The following is an 18,416-nucleotide window of genomic DNA, read 5'->3' on the forward strand; positions in this document are numbered from 1 at the left end:
GTATATATGCACCACCTGCCTATACTGTGTATATCACATTGCACTTTTCTGCTTTTTTGCACTTCTGGTTAGACGCAAACTGCATTTCGTTGTCTCTGTACTTGTTCTCTGCACAATGACAAAGTTATAAAATTATCTAAACAAATAAAATTATCTGCCTCTGCTTTGCCTCTTTACGGATAATGCTATTAATAGCAGCAGCAATGTCTGCAAAAGTTGAGACATTGTTATTGACCTTCTGGACCAGAGACATTCCATCAATGATTGTTGTATTATATTCATCTGGAAGATTATCTGATAGTAATGCAAGTTTCTGCAAATGCTTTGCAAGTGCTGCTTTAGAGGTTTTCCATGGGGTCCCCTCAGGTCAAGTCAAGTCAGTTTTATTTTTTAAAGCGCATTTAACATGCACAGAGTGCAACCCAAAGCGCTCCACAAACAGGACACATAACAAAAAGACAAAAGATGCCAGATGGAGCGGCGTAGTCGCCAGCGTGCCCATGACATCAAGACCTGACAAATACATTTAAAAAATAACAAATACAAAAAATGCCGGACGGAGCGGCGTAGTCGCCAGCATAGCCTACCCGTGACACCAAGACATGACAGACAGCAAAACAAATAAACAAATAAAAAGTAAAAAAAATAAATAAATATAGCCGCAAGCGGCAATGGCCCGAGCACCTGCGGGCCGCAACCCGTGACATGTCAGAATCCAACAAAGCACCGACGTGGTGAGTTTCTGAAATGTACATATTTGATGCGTGTGCTATTTGTTTTTGTATTTTATTTTCTGCCACATTTACTCACTTGGCCAGGTGGGGGCTTAATGCAAGGCAGGCCCATTGGGTGTCATCATAATCATAATATATATTAACCTGAGAAATTTCAGACCATTCATTTCAAGCAAAGAACATTTCTGATACACTTTTTGGTTGGCCAGATGGTGGCGTTATGCTAGGCCTGTGAATTATGCATGTGAATATCATCACAATAATGACATCCAATATTTTATAAAGTTTCAGATCAATCACTTAAGGCATTGTCCATATCTGGCACATTTCCTACTTGGCCAGGTGGTGGCGCTATGCCAGGCAGGCCCATTGGGTGTCTGGATATCATCATAATCATGATATCTATTAACCTGAGAAGTTTCAGACCATTCATTCAATGCACTGTGATTTATGACACATTTCCTGTTTATGTGGTGAGATATTAAAATCATATTAAATATATTACAACATTCCAAAATCCATTCACAATTTAACATAAGCGACATCTTGGCATAATGTTTGCCAAATTTCAAATGAATCTGACAAACTGTCTAGGAGGAGTATGTTCAAATTGATCATGTGACATCAGTATAATTGTCATTCTTTCTGTTGCCAGTTGGTGGAGCTATGCCAAACATGCATTATGGGCATGTGAATATTATCATTAACATGGTCTTCAATGACCTGTGAAATTTAAAACATTTCAAGCCATGCATGGTGAATTATGACAAATTTATTGTTTATGTGGAAGGGTATTAAAATTAATAATTTCGCCATTTCGTCAAATTACAACATATAAAAAAAAAGCTTCACAATTTATAATCAGGAACATCTCGGCGTCATGTACACCAACTTTGACATGAATCGGATCAACCGTCTAGGAGGAGTACGTTAAAATTGATCATGTCCACAACGCACAAAATCTCAATTACCTCACTTCCTGTGGGCGTGGCTAATGGCATGTTAATACAAAAGTTGTTTGTTTTTGGGAGTTACATACACCCACCAAATTTGGTGTGTGCATCTAAAACTATATGCCAACCACAAGTCACAGTGACATAAGGGGGCGCTATGGAGTTCCTGGGCAACGCCCGGTGCCAAGCTTTTATCCCTGTCTATTCACTGTACCACTTGATGTGTGTGCTAAATTTCATGCGTTTTCGATTATGTTAACCACCTCAAAATATTTGCCAACCACGGGATCAGTCACCTAAGGGGGCGCTAGCGAGTCCCTGGGCCACGCCCGGGGTCAAGCTCTTGTACCTAACTGCGATGCATGACACCTTACGTGTGTGCCAAATTTCAAGAATTTCCGACCATGTTAACCACCTCAAAAACAGGAAAGCAAAAAAGTGGAATAACAATAATAAATATAGCCGCAAGCGGCAATGGCGGGCCCGAGCACCTGCGGGCCGCAAGCCGTGACATGTCGGAATCCAACAAAGCACCGACGTGGTTCATTTGTGAAATGTACATATTTGATGCATGTGCTATTTGTTTTTGTATTTTATTTTCTGCCACATGTACTTGCTTGGCCAGGTGGGGGCGCAATGCAAGGCAGGCCCATTGGGTGTCATCATAATCATAATATATATTAACCTGAGAAATTTCAGACCATTCATTTTAAGCAAAGAACATTTCTGATACACTTTTTGGTTGGCCAGATGGTGGCGCTATGTTAGACATGGAAATTAGACATGTGAATATCATCACAATAATGATATCCAAAATTTGTGTAAACTTTCAGATCAATCACTTAAGGCATTGTCCATTTCTGGCACATTTCCTGCTTGACCAGGTGGTGGCGCTATGCCAGGCAGGCCCATTGGGTGTCTGGATATCATCATAATCATAATATCTATTAACCTGAGAAGTTTCAGACCATTTATTCAAAGCATAGAGCATTTCTGACACATTTCCTGCTTGGCCAGGTGGTGGCGCTATGCCAGGCAGGCCCATTGGGTGTCTGAATATCATCATAATCATGATATCTATTAACCTGAGAAGTTTCAGACCATTCATTCAATGAACTGTGATTTATGACACATTTCCTCTTCATGTGGTGAGATATTAAAATCATATCAAATATATAACATATCAAAAATCCCTTCACAATTTAACATCAGCGACATCTTGGCATAATGTTTGCCAAATTTCACATGAATCTGACAAACCGTCTAGGAGCAGTATGTTAAAATTGATCATGTGACATCAGTGTAATTGTCATTCTTTCTGTTGCCAGTTGGTGGCGCTATGCCAAACATGAATTATGGGCATGTAAATATTATCATTAACATGGTCTTCAATGACCTGTGAAATTTAAAACATTTCAAGCCATGCATGGTGAATTATGACACATTTATTGCTTATGTGGAAGGGTATTAAAATGAATAATTTCGCCATTTCGTCAAATTACAACATAACAAAAAAAGGCTTCACAATTTATAATCAGGAACATCTCGGCGTCATGTATACCAACTTTGACATGAATCGGATCAACCGTCTAGGAGGAGTACGTTAAAATTGATCATGTCCACAATGCACAAAATCTCAATTACCTCACTTCCTGTGGGCGTGGCTAATGGCATGTTAATACAAAAGTTGTTTGTTTTTGGGAGTTACATACACCCACCAAATTTGGTGTGTGTATCTAAAACTATATGCCAACCACAAGTCACAGTGACATAAGGGGGCGCTATGGAGTTCCTGGGCAACGCCCGGTGCCAAGCTTTTATCCCTGTCTATTCACTGTATCACTTGATGTGTGTGCCAAATTTCATGCGTTTTCACCCATGGGAAGCACCTCCTTTGGCATCATGATTCATCACATATTTCATCACATATTAGTCTGCACAAAATCCCAAATACCTCACTTCCTGTTGGGCGTGGCTAATGCATTGTACATTCGAAAGTTGTTCATCTTGGGGAGATACAAACACCTACCAAATTTGGTGTGTGTAGCTGAAAGTATATGCCCACCACGGGATCAGTCATCTAAGGGGGCGTAAGGGGGCGCTAGCGAGTCCCTGGGCCACGCCCGGGGTCAAGCTCTTGTACCTAACTGCGTTGCGTGACACCTGACGTGTGTGCCAAATTTCAAGAATTTTCGACCATGTTAACTCCCTCAAAAACAGGAAAGCAAAAAAGTAGAATAACAATAATAATAATAAATATAGCCGCAAGCGGCAATGGCGGGCCCGAGCACCTGCGGGCCGCAACCCATGACATTTCAGAATCCAACAAAGCACCGACGTGGTGCATTTGTAAAATGTACATATTTGATATGTGTGTTATTTGTTTTTGCATGTTATTTTCTGGCACATTTACTTGCTTGGCCAGGTGGGGCAATATGCAAGGCAGGCCCATTGTGTGTCATCATAATCATAATATATATTAACCTGAGAAATTTCAGATTATTCATTTTAAGCAAAGAACATTTTTGATACACTTTTTGGCCAGATGGTGGCGCTATATTAGGCATGTGAATTACACATGTGAATATCATCACAATAATGATATCCAATATTTTGTAAAGTTTCAGATCAACCAATAAAGGCATTACCAATTTCTGGCACATTTTCCTGCTTGGCCAGGTGGTGGCGCTATGCCAGGCAGGCCCATAGGGTGTCTGGATATCATCATAATTATAATATCTATTAACCTGAGAAGTTTCAGACCATTCATTCAAAGCATAGAGCATTTCTGGCATATTTCCTGTTTGGCCAGATGGTGGCGCTATGCTAGGCATGTGAATTATATGTGTGAATATCATCACAATAATGATATCCAATATTTTATAAAGTTTCAGATCAATCACTTAAGGCATTGTCCATTTCTGGCACATTTCCTACTTGGCCAGGGGGTGGCGCTATGTCAGGCAGGCCCATTGGGTGTCTGGATATCATCATAATCATAATATCTATTAACCTGAGAAGTTTCAGACCATTCATTCAATGCACTGTGATTATATGACACATTTCCAGTTTATATGGTGAGATATTAAAATCATGACATATTACAACATATCAAAAATCCCTTCGCAATTTAACATCAGCAACATCTTGGCATAATGTTAGCCAAATTTCACATGAATCCGGCAAACCGTCTAGGAGGAGTATGTTAAAATTGATCATGTAACATCAATGTAATTGCCATTCTTTCTGTTGCCAGGTGGTGGCGCTATGCCAAATATACATTATGGGCATGTGAATATCATCACTACCATGGTATTCAAAGACCTGTGAAATTTAAAACATTTCAAGCCATGCATGGTGAATTAAGACACATTTATTGTTAACGTGGAAGGGTATTAAAATTAATAATTTCGCCATTTCGTCAAATTACAACATATCAAAAAAAGGCTTCACAATTTATAATCAGGAACATTTCGGCGTCATGTATACCAACTTTCACATGAATCGGATCAATCGTCTAGGAGGAGTACATTAAAATTGATCATGTCCACAATGCACAAAATCCCAATTACCTCACTTCCTGTGGGCGTGGCTAATGGCATGTTAATACAAAAGTTGATTGTTTTTGGGAGTTACACACACCCACCAAATTTGGTGTGTGTATCTAAAACTATATTCCAACCACAAGTCACAGTGACATAAGGGGGCGCTATGGAGTTCCTGGGCCAAGCCCAGTGCCAAGGCTTTTCCCCTGTGTATTCATGGTACCTCTTGACGTGTGTGCCAAATTTCATGCGTTTTCACCGATGGGAAGAACGTCTTCTGGCATCACAATTCATCACATTTTAGTCCGCACAAAATCCCAAATACCTCACTTCCTGTTGGGCGTGGCTAATGCATTGTACATACGAAAGTTGTTCATCTTGGGGAGATACACATACCTACCGAATTTGATGCGTCTAGCTGAAAGTATGTGCCAACCACTGCCTCAATCACCTAAGGGGGCGCTACTGAGTCCCTGGGCCACGCCCAGGGCCAAGCTCTTGTACCTAACTGCTTTGCGTGACACCTGATATGTGTGCCAAATTTCAAGCGTTTTCGACCATGTTAACCACCTCAAAAAAGGAAAACGCTCTGAGACAAAGTTAATATAATAATAATAATAATAATCCTTACAAAAACAATAGGGCCTTGCGCCCTTCGGTGCTCGGGCCCTAATAATAATAATAATAATAATAATCCTTACAAAAACAATAGGGCCTTGCGCCCTTCGGTGCTCGGGCCCTAATAATAATAATAATCCTTACAAAAACAATAGGGCCTTGCGCCCTTCGGTGCTCGGGCCCTAATAATACATTTAAAAAGGGGGAAAAGTGATGTTAAAATTAGTCCAATTAGGTGTCGCCAATGACCATGGTTCAGGTCCAAGAGGGTGACAAAAGACTTCTCTCATGTTCAGTCTTTAACATGATGGTCTTGCCATGTGCTTGTGTTTTTTTTTTTTGACTCATACTCGTAAATGTCTTTAAATTTTGCTTTGTCAATGTATCATGAAATTTGTGCTTAGGTGTATCTGACTCCAGCCTCTATGTCTTGAACTTGCATCTTTGCCTGTAGTATGAGCCTGAATCAGATTATCCCTAACCTCTTGTGTTGCTTTGCCTGCTGTAGATATGCAAATGAACTCATGTTCCTCTGAAAATGGATTGATCCAATTTCAGTTTCTGTCTCATCAGATCTAACTGTGTAGAATTTTTAAAACTGTTGTAAATGTCTGTAGATCGAGTCTTGGAAAATAGAAAATAGATTTTAACATCAGCTGAAAAACAATTTTAAGTATAATAATAATAATAATAATAATAATTGTACATAATGATAACAATGTGTAAAGTATGAATATTTTCATCAACCAGTTCATCTAAATCTCATTCCCACATTCTTACTAGTCAAAAGTACAACTGAAATGTATAATGTACTGTATATCATTTTAACACCTGTGATGCAATTACTGTAATTTCCCAACTATTAGCTGCAGCTTATACATTGATTTTGCAAAATTTCTTCAGCTATGAGGTTAATACACGGGGGCAGTTAATATGGTATATGGTTTTGTTTCTTTTAACTTGCATAAAACAATTTCCTGCGGCTTATACACAATACGGCTAATACACAGGAAATTACTGTATGTATTTCATGTGCCCTGGACATTATGAAATTATAATATTTATGTTAAAGGAAAATTCCGGTATTTAGCACTTTGAGTCCCTTTTCTGGTTTGTTTTGGATGAACTAGAGTGGTGGACACCGAAATTTTGATGATTGGTCCTGTTTCGACTTTTCTGACTCGTTTTGAATCGCCTTTGACTAGTCAGAGTGGCTGCCTACAGGCATGCTCGATGATGTCCTAAAACAACCCTTAACGTTCGTTTTCAAAACTGTGCAACTCACCGAGTGGTTGGTGGTGTTCGTTGATGTTCCAAAACAAGTAGCGTAGCGAAATACAGTTTCTGTCGTGTTTTATTTGGCATTTTGTAAAATCCCATTGATTTCTGTTGGAAGACTCATTGCACGTTAATATTACTGTGCCACCGTCTATGCTTCAGGCTCAAATATTGAGCGGAAGTTTATACGCGGTTGTGAGGTGTCTGAAAAAATAGTTCCACAATAGCAAATAAGACGGCTGGAAATCATACATTGCGCCGATATATTTGATTTTAATAATCAATGACCACCACTAACCTGCTTCAGTGGAAATGCATGGATTCCAGTTGCTGTTACTGGAAGCAACTGAATCCATGCATTTCCACTGAATTATTTTTGGAATCTGATCCCTTATCATACCTGTTCGTTCGTACTCGTCGCTCAACTTATCGTGACTAAATTCAAGATGGCGTCGAACGGTAAAATTCCTTAAAGTACTGTCTGTATAAATCGTCTTGTAAATAAACTACCAGTGCTTTTTCAATGTTCTCAATGTCTCGTTTTTAATGTCAAGGCCCTTGGAAGTCTACCAATGAAGTATGGAGCTACTTTGAGCCTCGTAAATTGTGTAAAACAGTGATTTATTTGCATGGCTAGGCAGATGCCCGAGGCACCCCCAACGAAAAACTGTTGGTAGCATTGGCTAACTAGCGTCAGATTTCTGAGTGACAAGCCGAGGTGAGCTATGAGACATACGTTCACACTCGGTATCATGTTTCAACACACTTTAGGTCAAAATCACACCGGAATTCGCCTTTAAGAAGGAGAATCTATCAGTAGGGCTACATGTATTCACTAATTATTAGCTCGCTACGCTAACTAGCATGACTCATCTTTCCACATAAAACCAAATAGTAAAAAATGACAAAGAACTACCTATTTACACAAAAAACAAACCAATAATCTCCCAATTTACATAATATAAATGTACTTACCAAGTCATTGGCTGAAAATAGTTGAAAAGAGGCTCTTTCTGGCTCTTTTCACCTAAGTTTTGAAGCGACTTAATCTGAGCCTCCTTGAGACTGCACGGATGTAGGCGGACCTTATTTAATATTGACAAATGTGATTGGTGCTAAATAAAAACTGACATATAATTAAGAAATTGTGTGATAGGACAAAATAATGAATAGCATTAGACAGGCCCCTCTTTTTTTAAATTGACTTCAAAGATGCAAATGGTGCCTGGGCTTAATGGGTACGCTTACCTTACAGTATGTGAGTGTAACAGGCTAATCAGATATATCGTCATGTGTTATGTTTCTCCAGGCTGATTGTATGTTCCCTCACAGAGAAGAGCTGTGCTGCAATAGCGTCAGCTGCCAGATCAAACTCCTGCAGTTTGAAGGAGCTGCACCTGAGTGACAATGAGCTTCATGATGCAGGAGTTCAGCATCTCTCAGAGCTCCTCAAGAATCCCCACTGCAATCTGGAGAAACTACAGTGAGTCTGAACACATAACAACAGATATGTGTGTGTGGGGAGAACCTAGTGATGAGTGAGTGGAGTTCACAAGGGAGGGTGTGTGTATGTGTGGTTGTGTGTTTGCCACTCATTGATTGTTCAAGTATGGTGTGTGTGTGATAACTGAATGATTAAGAAAATCAACAGATGTTATATATACTGGATATCTATGTGTGTGTTTGTGGAAAAGCCAGTGGTGAGTGAGTGGAGTTCATATATGTGTGTGTGTAATTTGTCATGTGTCTGTGTGTGTGTGTGTGTTTTGTCTAGTTAGATGTACAGTTTGTGAGCGTAATAGATGTTGTGTATACTGGATATCTGTGTGTGTGCTAAACCCAGTGGTGACTGAGCACAGCTACTTGGGCGAAGTGATTTGCAGGCAGCACCTGAAAAGCTCCGGTGTTACTTCTCCAAACCGCATTGATTTACCTGAATGAAAACATAGTTCCAAGTATTTTAAATATTTAAATTCAAATGAATCATTGAATAATCAGCATTAGTGACATTAAAGTTAAAAAACTATTTTATTATTATTTCACTGTTCAAATAATGCCCATAATAATCTATGATATGACCTAATATGCTGAGGAAATAAATTCAAAAGTGCTTCAGGAAGAAGTTTTTTTTTCACATACAAGGCATTTCAGGCCACAGATATAACCTAAGGGACACAATGAAAATAAATTAACACTCCCCTCAATGTCAACACTATTTCTTTGCATTGATGTGTGACTTTAGAGTTGACAAACTCCGGTGATATGCAAATTCCTTGCTGCAGACATTACAGAGGTCTTTATTTTTATGAACACGATCAGGCCATTTTTTTATAAGTAAATGTTCCAATCAATGATCTAGGCAGCACATTTTCTTCTCTCTCCTTCATTTTACAGTCTAATGCATGGGTTCCCAAAGTGGGGGTCGGGACCCCCCGGGGGGTCGCGGGACGCCGAGGTGTGGGTCGCGAAATTATTTCCATAAATCAAATAAATTTGGGGGGGGGGGGCGGTCACTTGACCGCACTTTAAAGACAGATTTTAATTCCAAGACGCTTGCTGAGTTCTGGATTTCAGTCGAGAGGGAATATCCACAGCTATTCAAGGCCGCGATGGACGTACTGACGCCGTTTGGCTCCACATACCTGTGCGAAAAGACTTTCTCTGCACTGACATATATTAAAGACAAATACAGATTGCGTCTAAATGTGGAAGATGATCTCCATGTGGCCGTCTCCACAATTAAACCAAGAATGGACTTGCTGTGTTCCGCGCATAGGGCGCATCCATCTCATTATATGAGATTAACGCTGAAACATAGTTGCCAAAATGTAAATTTGCGCAGCAACAATGTACATATGTTTACAACAGTTTGTGGATATTACCCTGACTGAGATATTCTTCTGTTAAAATGGAAATTAAAGTAATGTTTCAAAGTTAAGTTTGCACGGCAGCAATAATGTGCACTCATGTTACATGGATATTATTTTTTGACTAAGGTATTCTGCTTTTATCATATAGTAAATTTCTATATGTAAAATCATCACAGGCTGCTCTGTTCTTTTGTGTTGTTGTTAAGCCCGTGTTTGGATAAGCCTAGTGCGTATGGCCGGTGCGCACATTTTTTTTTTTTTTTAGTCACATCCAGGGATAGTCTCTGGCACGGTTATTTTGGGGGTCGCGGGTTGAAAAGTTTGGGAACCCCTGGTCTAATGGTTACTGACTAGAGCAACTTGAGGTCAAAGGTCATACGGAATCGATTAATCTGCAATTTTTTTTTTAATCAGTTATTTTTTCTCAAATTAATTCATCGAAATTAATTCGTTATTTTGACAGCCCTAATATGTATGTATATGTATATATATATATATATATATATATGTAATATGTACAGTATATGACAATCAAGTAATACCTTGACATACATATATCAGGGTATTACTTGATTGTCATTGAGGTTATATAAATACATGTTTTACTGTTTAAAAACTCTTTGTCTCATCATGATGTTTATAGACCTTAGTGATAATTTATACACATCAGCACCGCTGATGTGGAGGGGGATGTGTGCCCTGTTCTTGGCTCTCCTGAAATCCACAATGATCGCCTTGGTCTTCTGAGTATTGAGTGCCAGGTTATTGTTTTTGCACCACATAGCTAGGTGCTGAACCTCCTCTCTATATGCTGTTTCATCCTCCTCTCTGACCAGGCCCACCATGTGGTGTCATCTGCGAACTTGATTATGGCATTGGAGCCATGAACAGGGGTGCAGTCGTGGGTGAAGAGGGAGTAGAGCAGAGGGCTCAACACACAGCCCTGTGGCACGCCAGTGTTCAGGGTGATGGTGGAGGAGGAGAGACTTCCTAATTTAACGGTCTGTTAGTAAGGAAGTCCATAATCCAGCTGCAGAGTGAGTTGCTGATACCAAGCTGGCTGAGCTTGGAGATCAGTTTGGAGGGCATCACGGTGTTGAATGCTGAACGGAAGTCAATGAACAGCATTCTAACATATGTATTTGGACTGTCCAATAATAAACAATGTCAATGTAACAATAATAAACAATGTCAATTAAATCAATAGCCTAAGGAAAATAAACAAATACTATACAAACCATAACACATTAGAAATAATTTGTCCTAGAGTGTCTGATCATACCTTCCTAAAGGAGAGTCCAGCAGCAGCCTCTGCTAGCAGCTCCCACTCAGATGCAGAGCTGCACCTCAGAGACAAAGTCCAGCAGGACCCAGGAGCACAGCTGCTCTCTCTGGACACTCACACGTGAGTGTAGTGGACAATGGCACACACAAGCTCTCTCTCACACACACACACACGCACCAGAGGCTACGCTAGACTTGTTTGGTAACACTTCATTTGAAGTGGTGTGCATAATGCTTGCCATATATATTCAACGCATCAGTAACTGGGTGCACAGTGTATGACGTCACCAAAGAGATATTTGCATTTACATATAGGTGCACTTGCCCACACTAGTTGCCTTCTTTGAGATGTAGAGAAAATACATTCTCTACCTCTTGGGGGGGGGGGGGGGGATGTATGTGTGATGAATGAGTTTCTGGTAAATCGAGTCCTTACTATCTTCTGCTCAACTGACAAATGATCACATTTCATTCTGAAGACATCTTGACCTGACCTGTATGTGTGTGTGTGTGTGTGTTAAAGGGAGGATCACCACATTGATGCCCCACAGAGGAGCTGTGAATCCTGTGGTGAAGTTCCAGACTCCAGCCACTGGGTCCAGGTGAAGCCTGAAGTCTCCACAGAGGAGAGCGTCTCCACCTACAGCCTGAGCTCTCCTGCAGGGAGCTATGAGTGCCCAGAGTCTGGTCTGCGCTGGACATGTGCTGGTCCAGTCATCCTGCAGTACCGCTTCACGGACTGGCATGTCTGCTGAAGAGCTGGCCCACATGCAGTCCAGACCTGCTGGACCTCTGATGGACATCAGGCTCATGTCAGGAGAGCTGGAGGAGATCCACCTGCCACATTTCCTCTGTTTGGGGGGTTCTGAGGCGTCTGTGGGTGATGCTGTGAGGGTCCTGCATGGGCGGGAGAGTGGAGTGTGTGTGGAGGAGTGTGAGCTGACCCGACACCATGCCAGGCTTCTCCACCCCTCCTTCTCTCTGTTAGGGCTGGTGTATTACCTGAGGGATCTGTTTTCTCCCAAAGTCCACTGTGAGCTGCTGCTCTTCTGCACCCGCACCGCTCCCCTGGTTCTCCACACCTACCTGGTGCCCAATGACCCGGCTCACATCAGGGCCATCCTGCAGGAGGAGGAACCAGAGGGTGTGAGGATCCACAAACCCGGTGTCGTGGGCCCGCTGTGGCAGAACGCCACGGTCCATTTCAAGACATCCTGTCCATCTAGGATCCAACCTCAGAAGATGAACCTGTGGCCGCTCTCCACTCGTAACTTCTGTGAGGTGAAAATGAAGCAGCCAGAGGATGAATTTGATATGGAGGTCATCAGCTCTCAGCACACAGAGCCCATCTGGACAGCCTGGATCAGCAGAGACGACTTCTACCAGCCCAGCAGGAGCCCAGGACAGGACAACAAAGGTACTCACACACACACACACTCACACACACACACACACACACACACACACACACACACACACACACAGGGTCTGATTTTGCTGGGAGGGATGGGTGGGATTTCCCTTTCCTCTGGTCATGATGTTCCTTCCTCTGCCTAATTATTTTGTAACATTTATCATATTTATCACAACATTTACTATGTAAAGCAACCTTGGGTTTGAGAAAGGCGCTATATAAAATAAACGTATTGTTATTAATTTTACAAGTTGCTTAAATCTGTTTGTTCATGTCCTTCCTCTCTTTTGTTTGTTGCTGATGTCAAATATCTATCCTGTAAAGTGGAAACTCAATTGTGTTCCCAACTTCTTTAACGTACACATAAGCAAGGCTGTGGACTTCAAGATGGAGCTCCTCAGCTCTGTAGAGAAACAGAAAGTCTGCGAAGCAGGGATTTTGGGAGTTGAATTCTGGAACAATCCCAAACAGATCAATTTGAACACTTCTACTACTTGAAGTTGTTATTGTTCTTCTCTTTTGTTTGTGGCTGATGTTGCGTCTCCTCCTTAGCGTCCACTACCAGCACAGAGGAGATGCCCTCTGGCTCCTCTAGCCCAGTCCAGCCAGCCTCCGTCTCGTCCTCCATTACGGCTCACACTGGTGGAGTTGCTGTGTCCCCTAGTCTCTATGGCAACACCTTCAATGGACCAGTGTACATGCCACTCAAATTAGGTACGAACTTTCAATTACATATTTCTGTGTTCGTTGATGGTCTGCATTTCCCAAAACTGCTGTTGTGCAACTACCATTGTTAAATGACAACATTTGTACTATTGTTGAACCATAACATTATCTCTCTCTCTGTCTCTCTCTGTCTCTCTCTCTCCCTCTCTCTCTCTCTGTCTCTCTTTCTCTTGCAGATCAAAGTCCACCAAAGTGAACTTTTGGATGTTGCTAAAACTACCCTTCATCATGTTGCTGTAAACGGCTATGTTCAGGAGAGTGGAGGTGAACAGCGTTGGGGCTGAAACAGCAGTCCTTCGCAACAGCCAATCTAATAAATCTCCAGTCTAGTAGCACTCAGGGTTCCTATTTCGCACTTTTGAAGACAATTCAATTAAATGTAATCTAAAGTTTATAGGCTACTCAAGGCTTAAATGTGCAGGCATTGACAGAGCTGCTTAAGATTTGAAATAGATAATTATGTATATATTATTTATGTATAAAGTTTTGATTTTTTTCAGGCACAGTCATTTTCTTTGCTTTAAGCACCATTTTAGGCTACTGTTTGAAACAGGGTTCCCACGGGTCATGGAATATCTGGAATATTCCATGACCCGTCTATTCCAGACATGGAAAGTCAGGGAATTTTATCATTTTTGGGGCAAAGTCATGGAATATCAGTTAATTTTATTGTAGCAGTTTAAAATTGACTTGCCAAAATACATTAATATAAATATATTTCCACACAGAATGGGTGGATGTCTGGTTATTAGCTTTACTGCTTGCTTGAGTAGTTGTGGTTAATACAGTTTGGATACAGTATTATCCATTGTTTATTCAATGCCCATTTATTCATCTCCCACTGTAAAAAAGTAAGAGATTCTTGAAAATGACGTGGCTGCTCTGAAATATTTGGTCGGTATATTGTACCATTCATCATATCGTAAGTCATGGAAATTATTTTTTTTGTCATGGAATTTTATATTTGACTTAGAGGGGAACCCTGTTGAAATATGCCACAAGCTTTCATGAGTTCAGTAAGGCTTATTAACAAGGTATTGTTTTGTTCTGCAACTTTAAAGTGGAATAGTGCATTTGTTTACCTAATTACTGTATATGTTTTACATGTTTTACGTCATTAAATAAAACCTAGCTGCAGAGCCATTGGAAGAAATAGTTATTATAGTGTTTCTTTGCTGTGAGGGTTGTATTTACCTATTTACTTATTTTCACTTTGAAAAAATTAACACATTACCGACTTTGCTCAGGGGTGCCCAAAGATGTGCATACAACTTAACATGTATAACAGGCATTTTGTCTTGTTAGAATTGTTTACCCAAGATAGCCTGCATAAATTAGGCTATAGGCCTGGCCTAGTCCAATTATGAGCTTGCTATCTTTTGCCACGGAATAGCCAGGTCTATTTGAAAGATAAGTTTGTGGTTAAAGTGGAAACATTTGAAGGGGTAGTAGCCCCTGTGGGCTACAATGTGTTAATATAGACCAACCTATAAAGAAATGTAGCCTACTTTTGAGTTCAGTAAATTTTATGGAATATTTTCAGTAAAAATATGGAATTTTATGAAATCTTGTCCAACTCCGTCATAGTCTATACATTGTCATAATATAATAACAGGTAACATCCCGCAGGACACGTAACAATCAGGATAGTATAAAAAACGCAACATTCTGAAAGAGGATCAGAATTGCTTTTGCATCGGACTGTGAAGGTAAGAAATAAATGAGCTCAGACCAGATACTAGGCAGTTTTATTAGAGGAAATTGTGTCTTCTAGATGTAGGATTTAATAAATGAAGGGAAACAAATTATCATGGGGTGGTTTTACCCAGAGCCATATTAAGGTAACCTTTATATGGCTCTGGTTTTACCGTAACAACAGTCCTGTAATTATTAACATGACAAGAAACATTAAAGTGACTGTAGGCCTATAGCCTAGATGCGCCAAATAGCTTCAGGGTGATAGCATAGTAGCCTACACAAATCAATAGGAGGCCTATAGCCTCTGGCCAGCTGTTCAAGTTCAATACTTTATCAAGTTCCATACTTTATTACCATGTCAACACAGTTGATTGGAATTTGTCAATCAGGTCTTAAAAAAAGGCGACACATACACAGGACCATACAGTACATAAAATATAATCACGTAGACAATCATTCAAACCAGTAATACGCTGTAAAGACCTTGTGCTGTTGCAACTTCCCATAAAGTGTCTTGTGCAGTCTAAAAAGTGCATTTGAAAGAGGTGCATTTAGTACAGGTTTACTCTGCCAGGTGCCTGAGCATTAAGGAGCCTAATAGTGGCAGGGAAAGTACTGTTCTAAAAGCGGGATGTTTTGCCCCTGAGACTTTGAACTCTCTTTCCATAGGGCAGTAGTCGGATGAGGGACCTGGCAGGGTGGGAGGGGTCATCTAGCACTTTCTGCGCTTTATGGCTAGTCTGCGTGGCGTAGATAGAGGCTACAGATGGGATGGCATGTGCTATGATTTTGGATGCGGTGTGCACCACCTTCTCCAACTGCTTCCTCTCTGAAGAGGTGGAGTTACCATAGCAGACAGTGATGGAGAAGACCAGCACACACTCCACTGTGGCTCTGTGGAATTGGAGCATTGCAACCCTAGCTGCACCAAACGTCCTGACCTGGCGCAGAAAGTGAAGCCTCTGGTGGGCTCTGTGGAATTGGAGCATTGCAACCCTAGCTGCACCAAACTTCCTGAGCTGGCGCAGAAAGTGAAGCCTCTGGTGGGCTTTGCTTATAATGAGGTTGGTGTTGACCTCCCACTTCAGGGACTGACATATGTGGTGCCAAGGAATTTAAAATTGGACACTACACTACTTGGTCATCATTGATCAGTGGGCTGGGAAATGAACTAACCTGTTTTTCCTAAAATCTATGATCAATTCTTTTGAATTCTTTTGATTCCTTCGCACATCTCTACCTACTGCATCAGATACATCTTCAATACTCCTGGAAGGTCCTTTCCCCATTCCCTCAGCCCCATTAGTCACCGCCGTCTCGCTATTCGAAAAAATAAACGCTCTACCGTAATTTCCTGTTAAATTAAATATTTCATGGTGCAATTGCGCTGCACGGCCACCAGATGACGCCATTTCACTGCTTGCTTTTACATCCAAAAAAGGCACGAAGTGCAGTGAAATGCCGCCATCTCCTGACCGGCAATATGTATTGTAGCCCAGTCTTGAATGTCTGTGTATAAAGTCAAATAATTGCGACATATGCTAAGAACAAGCTAAGGCTGGCTGCTTGGAGTCCGCATCAACGGGGCCTAAGCATTTGTTAGCCTAGGCATTTGTCAGCAGTCTTTATATAGGCTATCCATAGTAGTATAATAGTATTTCTGATATGTTGCTGATTGGATCATAAACGGCCACAGCAACAAAGGAGAATGACTGACTCTTCTCTAATAACTGTGTTACATGTTATTTTCTATATTTCTGATATGTTGCTGATTGGATCATAAACGGCCACAGCAATAAAGAAAAGTGAAAGTGAAGAAATTCTGTTATTCCTGCTCTATATATGTTGTACCAAAATGTAGTTTATTATCAAAGTGAAATGGTTGCTGGCATAAGTTAGCGGCGTTAGTTTGAGCACATAATTGACCTTTTGTTTACATGTGTTCAATGTAAGTCAATGGGAGTTGGAAATCGGTAAATAGCGGTGACCAAACATTATTTCTCCGGATGACGTGACAGCGGTCCATTAGTCCTAGTATTGTCAGAGCCCGTTTACGGAGGGCCGGATCACTCCCTATTAACTCCATTGTACCTGCACTCTGTTGCAGTTCCGCTAGGGGCAATCACGAATTGCAAAAACAATGGGGGTTTATGGAGCTAGACGGCTAAATTTGTCTCTTTCACCTGGTTGTCATTGAAAAACCGAAGATTTGATTGTGGTTTCTGCAAGCTCAATTTGGATTATAGGAGAGATGAACCATCTTTAGCCGTCCTTGGCATATTTATTGTTGCACTGCAGACACATCAGTCTCACGGTCATACAGCTGCTAGTTCAACTACGGCAAATCAACTAGAACAAACATAATGACGCACACGCGCCCTTTATGGCCTGCACCTTAGCGCCTCCCTGTGGCATATAGGCATACACAATAATGAACAGTACAGCATTACATTATACACAACTGAGAACATAATGAACATATCTTAACACCCCCACTTGTACTCAGGTTGCTATATTCTCTAAGCAAAAAGAATACAAAAGCAGAATGGATGTGGACCCCTGTCATACACATATCAATCTCCAAAAAAACCTCTTCAGTTTCAACTTATTTACAGGTTTGGTCATTAAATCAGCCACCATGTTATCATTAGAACAATACATCAAAGTCACTCTTGCCTTATTCACAGTAGACCTGATAAAGTGGTACTTTATGTCGACACAGGATTTTTGGCAAGAGCGATTGTTCCCTGATTGTCCTCATGTAGTATAGTTTGTGTGTACTTGTAGTTATCTCCAGTAACTGTTCTAGGTATAGGCACTCCTGTATGGTTGAAGCCAGTGCCATGTATTCCGCCACGCATGTGGATAGCGCAACAGTAGGTTGCTTTCTAGTCTTCCACGAGATTAGGGAGCTGTTCTGACTAAGGCTCACACAGTATCCTGTGGTACTGCGTCTGTCACTGGTATCAGCCGCCCAGTCTGCATCACTGTAGGCCTGTATACCTAGATTCTCATTGTCATTTCTCCTAAAACTTAACCCTTTCTCTGCGGTGCCTTTGAGATATCTTAGTATGTGCTTCACAGTGACCCACTGCTCCTCTGTAGGCTCAGCGAAGTACTGTGACAACCTGCTCACTACAAAGCTTAAATCTGGTCTGGTACAAGTAGTCAGGTATATAAGACTCCCTACAGCCTCCCTGTACATCCTGACATCTTCCATCGTTACTGCATCCTCAGTATACTCTAGCTTTTGCTCACAGGGTGTTTCTCTGGTCCTACAGTCTTGCTTATTAAAA

The 18,416-nt window shown here is 41.0% G+C and overlaps 2 protein-coding genes across 2 annotated transcripts in view; both read left to right on the plus strand.

The window, feature by feature from the left end:
* The window catches only part of LOC143109047 (uncharacterized), a 207,673-nt gene that overhangs the window by 103,356 nt on the left and 85,901 nt on the right, over positions 1–18,416 (plus strand). The gene's annotated exons all lie outside the window — the stretch shown is intronic.
* On the plus strand, positions 12,051–13,618 carry LOC143109055 (NACHT, LRR and PYD domains-containing protein 1 homolog). Its single transcript, XM_076271626.1, has 3 exons — positions 12,051–12,699; positions 13,249–13,410; positions 13,599–13,618. Exons 1-3 carry the CDS (start codon positions 12,051–12,053, stop codon positions 13,616–13,618), a joined length of 831 nt encoding a protein of 276 aa, XP_076127741.1.

This window comes from Alosa pseudoharengus, unplaced genomic scaffold (assembly GCF_046254945.1).
Source record: "Alosa pseudoharengus isolate Yale_2024_CS ecotype anadromous, Long Island Sound unplaced genomic scaffold, YU_APseudo_1.1 YU_APseudo_1.1_scf_69, whole genome shotgun sequence".
NCBI classification, from domain to species: Eukaryota; Metazoa; Chordata; class Actinopteri; order Clupeiformes; family Clupeidae; genus Alosa; species Alosa pseudoharengus.